Source organism: Humulus lupulus, chromosome 1 (assembly GCF_963169125.1).
Source record: "Humulus lupulus chromosome 1, drHumLupu1.1, whole genome shotgun sequence".
Taxonomy (NCBI): Eukaryota; Viridiplantae; Streptophyta; class Magnoliopsida; order Rosales; family Cannabaceae; genus Humulus; species Humulus lupulus.
In genome coordinates, this window is record NC_084793.1 from 89,957,714 (window position 1) to 89,966,933 (window position 9,220).

Here is a 9,220-nt window from a genome sequence, read left to right on the forward strand (position 1 = left end):
ATCTCTCACGGTGAAATTAGATCGTCTGAATTTCTTGGTCTGGAAATCGCAAGCCTTGCCCACAGTGACCGGACATGGTTTAGATGATGTTCTTCTCACTATTATTCCTCCTCTGCACTTGAATGTTGATGGTTCAGCAAACCCATAATACAATTCTTGGGTTCGCAAAGATCAGCTCTTGCTCAGCTAGCTTCACTCGTCTATGCCAGAGGCTGTTCTCAATGTTCTTGCACAATACACCACTTCGAATTCTGCCTGGAAAGCTTTGGAGCAGAGATTCTCTAGTCAATCGAAGGCATGAATACTTCAAATCAAATCTCAGCTCTCTATTATTCAGAAGGGTAACCTCTCAATCTCTGACTATTTCGATAAAGTAAAACTCTTACCTAATTCTTTATCGACTGCTGGATATCCATTAGAAGAGCATGATCTTATAATGCATCTCATGAATGGGTTAGGCCCTGAATTTGACCCTATAGTTGTTCATGTCACCAATAGAGTTGATGACCTTTCTTTTGAGTCTATTCAGTCTTTGTTACTGTCTCGTGAAACAAGACTAGGAAGACACTATTATTTGGGTGAACTCAATAACAAAATGGTTGCTAATTTGACTCTTGGACCCCAACGGTATGGAAAATCTTCTGGAGGATACTGTGGTCAAGGTCCCTATGGTCATGGTGCTCCTATGCACTCTAATTCTTGCAGGGGCAATTAGAGATTCTATAGTCGTGGCAACAATATTCCTAGACTTATGTGTCAAGTCTGTCATAAGGTCGACCACACTGGTGCAATTTTCCATTATAGGTTTGACGAAACCTTCATTACCCCAAAGATTTGTGATAGTCCCTCCCGTGCATACTTGACTAAGATTGATGAACATTTTTCTCCTCAAGCATACAACACTACTACCCTTCTTGATTTTGGTGATGACACGGAGTGGTATGCTGATACGAGTGCAACAAACCATGTAGCCCTCAGCATGGAACATCTTGAAACTGAAAGTCCTTATACTGGCTCAGATTCTCTTACTGTAGGCAATGGTAAGCGACTTCTCATAACTCATATTGGTAACACTACCCTGCCCTCTTCTTCAAATTCTTAAAGTTAAATTATGTCTTGAAAGTTCCTCAAATTAAAAAGAACTTAGTTGGTGTTTCAAAGCTTACTAAGGATAATAATGTTTTCATGGAATTTCATTCAACTTATTGCTTTGTTAAGGACAAATTTTCAGGGAAAGTGTTGCTCAAAGGGAGAATTAAGGATGGCTTGTACATGCTCTCGCAAAAGTCTCTCTCCAATTATGAGGTCCCTCTACAGTGCAATCTTGCTACAACTTGCTCTAAATGTTCTTGTGTAGACTCTATCTGTAATGACCCAACTAATTCTAAATTTTGGACCATTAAAACCACTATACATAGACATTATTTTTAAGAAAACATTCATACGAAACATTCATAAATTTATTAAAAACTAAAAAGTAAATGTTGAAATTCATAAATTCGGGGTATGGAATCCCATTATTTGAAAAATAAAACATAACTTTAACTTAATTAAAATTGTTTACAAAACCAAGTGGGAAAATACATAGAAACATAATTAAAAAGACTGAAAATAACGTCGTCCTCGAATCGTTCATGCAATCCACCGAATCCATTCTTCCTCAATACACAACCCCAAGCTGCCAAGAACCCTTCCGCTGCCATAACTATTTTCCTGCATACATAAAAATAAAGGAATGAGCCTAATGCCAAGCAAGAAAAATCTACTAAAAACATAAAACATACACATAAACTATATCATGAACATATACTATAAACATATGTCATATACTACTACAATGGACATTATACTACTTGAGGCTTGTAAACTAAACAAGTCATATGTCCAATAGATTGGTGGGGCTTGCTAGCCAAGCAAGTCATATGCCCATAATTTATTGGGGCTTGTTAGCTATACAAGTCATATGCCCAAGGTCTATAAACATACTATTCATAATGTAACATAAGATAACATAACATAAGATAGCATAACATATCATATAAACGTATAAATTCTATCATATTTTCCTTACCAATACCGAGATATGAGAACAAGGACGGGATTTGGAACACTCCTAAAACCAACAATAAGAATGTGAGTATTTCTAAAGAAAGAGATGATAAAGAAATGAACTAAACCACCAAAATGAAACTTACCGAAAAGAAACTTTAAGTTCAAAGAACTTAAATACCTAACCAAGAATTGAAAACAATGAGTTAGGATCTGAATGAAAACTAAAGAAAACTAAAGGAAACTAAAGAAACATACAGAAATGAACTTAAGATTATGAATACCTTTAGATGTACTAGCACCGAACTATACCTCTATATAGAAAAACACACTATTTATCTTACTTCCCAAGTGTTTATAAAGCTTAAGATGATAAAGCTTAAACCCCAACCCAAGTGTTTAACACTCTATAGTAATCCTAGCAGCTTGAAGGCTCTGAACAAAGCTTGAAGAATGAGATAAATGGCTCGGTACTAGGTCTTATTTATAGAGTTCAAAGTGTGGAAAGATCTTCTTTTAGCTTGAATAAAATAATGAATATTAATTGAAAAATATTTGAATATTCGTTCAACAGAGGCTTAAGACTCGGTCAAAACATTTAGAGGCTAGTCAAGAGGTTAAGTGTTGAATTGAGCTCGGTTTCAAAAACATTTGAAAATATAACCCTAGAGCCAATATATCGCCCATCGTAGGTGATATATCACCTGGGCTTATATCCCGAGGGTTCGTCGATGCATTTGTGCGAAGTTCACATGTTTTTTCGTATTCCCCGTGTGGTGATATATCAGCGCCTAAGCTGCGATATATAGGCATACGTGAATATTTTAAACACGTAATTGCACCTAGGCGCCTAGGCTGCGATATATCGGCATACGTGAATATTTTAAACACGTAATTGCACATTATCAGCTTAATTTGAAATGATAAAACAGGTTTGACTGAGTAATACGAGATTCCAGCAGGTTCTGGAAGGGTCTAGAGCTTCTAGAAACCTCTATTTTTGAATTATCCACTTAAAAATGCTTAATTCCTCACATCAACAAGATTGTGACAAATGTCATGCTCTTAATGGTCTTGGAAGGTTCTATATTTTTCTAGAACTTTCTTTCTATTTAAACAATAGTTAAATCTTTAAATACACCTGCACACGACAAATGTCATGTTCTTATTAACTCTATCTAAATCTTATAGTATAATAAATAACATCTTTATAATCAGCTATATTAATCAAACCTTATGTTATAATTAATATTCTTAAACTATAGGTTAAACTTATAAAATCTATAAGTGTTGCTACGAGTGTTCAACTAAGTCCCGGCTTGAACCAAAATCCACAGTAACTATCATACTATAACTACTACTAGCTGCTGCTGCTGCTGCAGTGTAGCTAAGTATTTCATCAGCTTTTACTTGTAATGATTCTATCAATAACTCTTGTAACAACAATGTTGATTTGTTTCCTACCGATTGTAATAATGCGAACAATAATAAAGGCTTATTTTCATTCCTGTCTATCTTAGCTCTTACTTTCAATTCTTCTTCATCTAGTGTAAATGATTGGCACTACACCAAATACCCATTTCCATAACACATGAATATAATAGAAATGAAAAAGTATTATGGTGAATGTTATGTATGTAGCAAAATAAAAAGGCGATAATATTTTGGCATCCCGCCACTCAGACATTTTTTTTCAGAAAAAATCACACCAATTTCGGACTCACCATTTTCTTCTTCGGCTAAGTAAAGTCCGAACTCTATCTTCGGTTTCACCATTCCTGCTTCAAATCTGAGCTCACATCTCCTCCATCCCTCAAATCTCAGCCTCCATCCCTCATATCTCCTCCATCTCTCTCTCGTCTTTCTCTATCTCTCTGTCAGTAGGGTTCCATTCGTTGGGTTGTTTCAATCCTCTTCGGTCTTGGCAAGCCAGGTAAGGATATATAGTTTTAGGTGTTATTGATCTGGGTCATTGGTTTTTTATGCTAATCGAGCTTAATTTGGGAATAAATCTAATGGGTTGTTTGATTTTCTGTTTCCCTCTACCTCCGGCCTCCCCCGACCTCTGCTCTCACACTCTCTCTCCATATTTCTCGGCAACGGACAGTCCAGTAAATCCTACCAGTACATGGGGTCCACTTATTTTCATTTTTGTTGTCTCTGCAACAAAAGAGGCATGGGATGATTACCACAGATTTCTTTCAGAGAAGAAAGCGAATGAGAAAGAAGTTTGGGTTATGAGGCAGGGCATAAAGAAACATGTATACACATTTCTTTTCTTTACTCCTCTTTGGTTGCATTTCTTTTATTGTGACAAACTGACTGGTCGTATTCACTTGTAGGTTCAAGCACAAGATATTCATGTGGGTAATATAGTATGGCTCCGAGAGAATGATGAAGTGCCATGTGATCTGGTTTTGATTGGGACATCTGATCCGCAAGGAATGTGCTATGTTGAGGTAAATATAAAATCCTTGACAAGTAACTGACCAAGTTTGGTGCAATAAGCAACACTCAGCCTTTATTCGTCATAGATAGTGAGGCTGCTTAAGTGTACCGATAAAATTTGGAATCCAACCAAAGTCTCTAGTAAGCCTAAGAAAGTTATTTTTGCAAAAAGGACCTTAGCTAGGTTATTGGTACCTAAACCTCTGCACTTTCGGGGTTTCTTTTCTCTGACATTGTTTGGTGTTGCTTGCATGCTTAGAAGATTATTCATTTCTAAAGAAGCAAAAACTTTATAGTACATTAAATTTCCATTCATAATCATGCTTATATCGTAGAATTATTGCAATGGCAGTGTTTCTTTTTCTGTAATCCTGTAACTATTTTCCTTTTGACCTTTACAATTTCTTAAACATGTCAAGAACTTGATAATGTAACTTCCTCCAGACTTCTGCTCTAGATGGTGAAACGGATCTAAAGACCAGGTTTATTCCCTCAGCTTGCATGGGGATTGATCTAGAACTCTTGCACAAAATCAAGGTAAGCTTTCCATGAAGATTTCTATCGGGTTTTATTTCACTTTAATAAGTGATGATGCATTTCTCTCTCTCTTCAGGGTGTGATTGAGTGCCCTGTTCCTGACAAGGACATTAGAAGATTTGATGCAAATTTACGGTTGTTTCCTCCTTTTATTGAGAACGATATGTGCCCATTAACCATTAAAAACACAATTCTTCAGTCATGTTACTTGCGGAATACCGAATGGGCATGTGGAGTAGCTGTTTATACAGGCAAGTTTGTTTATTCTAGTTGTCAAGGCCATATTTTAATGCATACCTCTCTGTTCATGCATGCATATATTTGTTTTGTTTTGAAGCAATAAGAAAAGGGAAGTTCTCATAAATGGTAAATGACCTTATGCAGTATATGAAAAAAATTATGAATAAAGTATGAAAATTTGTACTTTAATCATGACATCTGCTGGTGAAGTCGACAACTTTCATATTAATTATCAACATCAATATGCCAAGGGAAATATCTTAGTACCTCCCAAACTTGCTACTGTATCTTAAGAAATAATAATTGATAAAACTTGTATTTCTGATTGATGGGAATAGCACAAATTTAAGTGAATCATGCTTCTTCTTCTTCTCTCTCTCTTTCTCTATCTATATATATATATATATATATATGTCTCTCTTTAAAGGCTGTCATGTGGTTGATGGCTTCAGTGCCTACAAATTTTGTACCTTCTCTGCAATCTGACCAATTTTAGTTATGGAAGTTTCCAGAGGATTGATGTTGTAATGTTAGAATATCATAATATACGTGTATCTTAATGTTATCTCAACGAGTTTTCATAGTGAATTATTCTTATTTTTATCAGGCAATGAAACCAAGTTGGGTATGAGTAGGTGCATACCTAAACCAAAGCTTACAGCTATGGATGCTATGATTGACAAGTTGACTGGAGCTATATTTGTTTTTCAAATTGTCGTTGTTATGGTTCATTTAACCTCTTCCTTGATGCAACATCTGATCGTTGGTAACCTGAAAATTCTATTATAGAGAAGTCAAAGTCAAGGCCATTGTTGGCATTGCAGTTTTATATACTAATAGAAACTATTTTTACTTTTTTTTTTATTACAGCTCATAGTTGCAGCAGGGATGGGTCCGATTCTTGCTATAAAGTTCTTCCGGTACACGTACAGACCAAGTAAAATCAATACGCTTCAGCAGGCTGAACGTTTGGGTGGATTTATCCTGTCACTGGGCAACATCAAGCCCCAAGCAAGATCAATAGAGAAAGATGTTACTCCTTTGTGTTAGGAGTGTGTCCTAAAAGCATGAAAAGACATTTGTTTTTTCTGTGAATAAATAAATATATTGGTTTATTATTATTGTCATATTTAGATTGTCAAATTATTGTTTGAATAATTTTGTAAATATCATAAAAACTCCATATTCATCATTGAGGATGTGATCTTGTATTAGTACGAGAGAATTAAGATCACATGAATGAATAAAAATAGTCAACAACAACAAATTAAAGTTATGGAATTATTTAATTGGAGTTGTAAGTACGGTTTATTGAGTATCATAATGATACAAATAATCTAGATTCGGATTATTGATGTGGAAAGACATCTCAGTAAAGGTGCTTTATATAATATGATTATATATGACATGGACCGACGTGAATTAAAGACTTTATCCAAAAAACCATTTAACAATAAAGACTTGTAATTCATATCATAACTGATGATCATTTATAGATCAACCTAAATCCTGAGTGTTCATGAACTCCTGTTCATATTTATTAAATCTTTTGATTCACTCGTTAAGGTCTCTTCAAAGAATGAGGCTAATGACTTTTGTTTTGGAGATTTAATATCATGGATGGCTGGGAACATGTATCAACAATACGGAATCTAATCTTTCCTAACGGATCGTATATTAGTTCCCTTAAAGGTTAATTCTGGAACTGAATGATTTTGAGCTCAAATCTATAATTAGATTATAGATTAATTATTCACTAGTGAATTAATGGTACTTAAGGAATAAGAAGTAAACTAGAAAGGTTAAATGGTAATTCTTCCATTCTAATTTATGAACTAATTAATTAGAGGGTTGAACTATTGTAAGATGGTTATATCAATGGACGACTTAAGAAAAAGATTTCTGTAAGAGTATATCTATAACATAAAGAGTGCAATTCTGAATTTATAGTGGAGTAATATCATAATTAATAAATTAACTATTATAATTAAAGAGTTTAATTATTTAGTTTCAATTTATTGGAGCTTAATGTTATAGGTTCATGGTCCCCAAAATGGCTCAAACAATCACAGTCAAAGGCAAATACAAAAATGGGCAAAAATGACTTATGTGATAAGTAAAATATTTTTCTATGTATCAAACATAATTATTGTTTAATTATGTGTAATTAATTAATTAAGAATTAATTAATTATTTGATTTAACAAAAATATAATTAATTTTGAATTAATTTATTTTTGGGATTTTTGGTATTTAAATAATAATAAAATTGGGAAAAATCACATGCCTGCACATACATGTGGTACACGTGTGGCACAGTGCACAAACACTATGCTACACGCATAAGAGATAGACTTGGTCTCTTGATTCCACAATTTTAGTTATTTAAATATTAAATAAATAATGAGATATTTTGATTTGATTTAAATATTATTATTTAAACAAAAATCTGATAACTGATCAGTTATTTTGAATTTGTTTAAAATAACAAATATTTTAATATATTGGATATTATTAAATATTGGATATCAGTTTTCACAGAACGTAAGTTTTCAGGGATAGAAAAATATCTAGGATTCTCTCAGAGAAAAAGATCAGTGACAAAAACAAAGGTCATTGTTCTTCACAAAACCTAGGTCCAAACTTTATCAGATCTCATGTGTTGAGAATATCTGATAAATAGTTATTGCCTATTATTTGTATAGCGAGCCCACACTCGTTCTTTGGGTGACTGAGAACATTTTGGAAGATCTTGGTGTGAGATCTCAAGGATTCAGCCATACGAAAAGATAGCAGCAAGGAAGGACCTGAGGTAATGTTTCTATTCTTGTCCTTGATTCAATATATATATGAGTGTGAAGAAGTAGATCTAGAAATCTTATGGGATTAATCTGACAATTTGATTGTTGTTCCGTTGCGCATAATCTCTGATTTGATCAATAAAAACCAACACTTTGTCCATAAGCAGCTTGGGGATTTAAATTTGCGATTTTGTGAGGCCTTAACAGATGCGAGTTTAGTTGAATTAGCTCTTGGTTGTGGGAATTCATTGAAAGCTCTTGGTATTGCTGCTTGTGCTAAGATAACTGATGTCTTACTGGAAGCAGTGGGCGTACATTGCAAGTCTCTTGAGACCCTTTCTTTAGATTCTGAGTTCACACTCGTTTTGCTGTATTGTTTGCTCTTGGCATGGAGAAAGGCAGTCAGAATGTAAGGTTTTTATAATTACAACAATTCTAGTTATTATAATTTGATCTTTTTCTCTTGTTTTGTGAATTTTTTCATTTGATTCATTCTGATTATTTGAATATTTTCTCTTGTTTCATTTATGCCAATGATGCTTTCCCCAACTCAAGGGGTTCCTTCACAAAATCCAGAGTGGAATGGGTATCAGGTACTTTCATACTAAGAAACTTATTTGTTACTTTTTGAAGTACCGAGATTTAATTAACTTTTATTTCTTTGATGCTACTAGTGAGTATTTTAAGGATGAATTTAAAGCATGTACACTCTTATTTTATTTTTATCTCACTTTCTTTTTATTGAATTCTATTACTAAAATCCATGTATTATTGTCATATAGAGATTTCATCTCTTCATCCATGGCTGTAAGCCAATTTTTTCTGTCCTTACAAGCAATAGCACCTTGCTTAGATTTATTCTCATTCACTTTCATTTCTGAATTTAACTGTTTGTTTTGTGGAAAATTCATATGCTTAGATTTGGCACCTTGGGAGAGTCCAAGCTGTCAATTATGGTGACTATTTTGGCCTAATTTAACTCCCAGTAGGATGATCGGCTTGTAATTTTTTCTGTTAAATTCGGTTTTGCAGGCTGTAATTGAGGCCAATATCATTCACCCGCTTGTACATCTTCTCCAACATTCAGAGTTCGATATAAAAAAGGAGGCTGCATGGGCCATCTCTAATGCCACTTCCGGTGGCTCT

The 9,220-nt window shown here is 34.1% G+C and overlaps 1 protein-coding gene across 1 annotated transcript; it reads left to right on the forward strand.

Moving 5' to 3' along the window:
* The first annotated feature begins 202 nt into the window (after positions 1-202).
* Positions 203-6,401, forward strand: LOC133818061 (uncharacterized). Its single transcript, XM_062250748.1, has 11 exons — positions 203-295; positions 338-627; positions 805-1,040; positions 1,124-1,366; positions 3,844-3,982; positions 4,157-4,310; positions 4,392-4,508; positions 4,942-5,034; positions 5,111-5,285; positions 5,882-6,040; positions 6,145-6,401. The coding sequence occupies exons 1-11, from the start codon at positions 203-205 to the stop codon at positions 6,213-6,215; spliced, it is 1,770 nt and encodes a 589-aa protein (XP_062106732.1). The 3' UTR covers positions 6,216-6,401.
* The last annotated feature ends 2,819 nt before the right edge of the window (positions 6,402-9,220 follow it).

Coding starts and splice junctions, on each gene's coding strand:
- LOC133818061 (XM_062250748.1), top strand. CDS start 203: ATGCCAGAGGCTGTTCTCAATGTTCTTGCACAATACACCACTTCGAAT. Junction 4,509..4,941: donor AAGGAATGTGCTATGTTGAG/GTAAATATAAAA, acceptor AACTTCCTCCAG/ACTTCTGCTCTAGATGGTGA. Junction 5,286..5,881: donor TGGAGTAGCTGTTTATACAG/GCAAGTTTGTTT, acceptor TATTTTTATCAG/GCAATGAAACCAAGTTGGGT.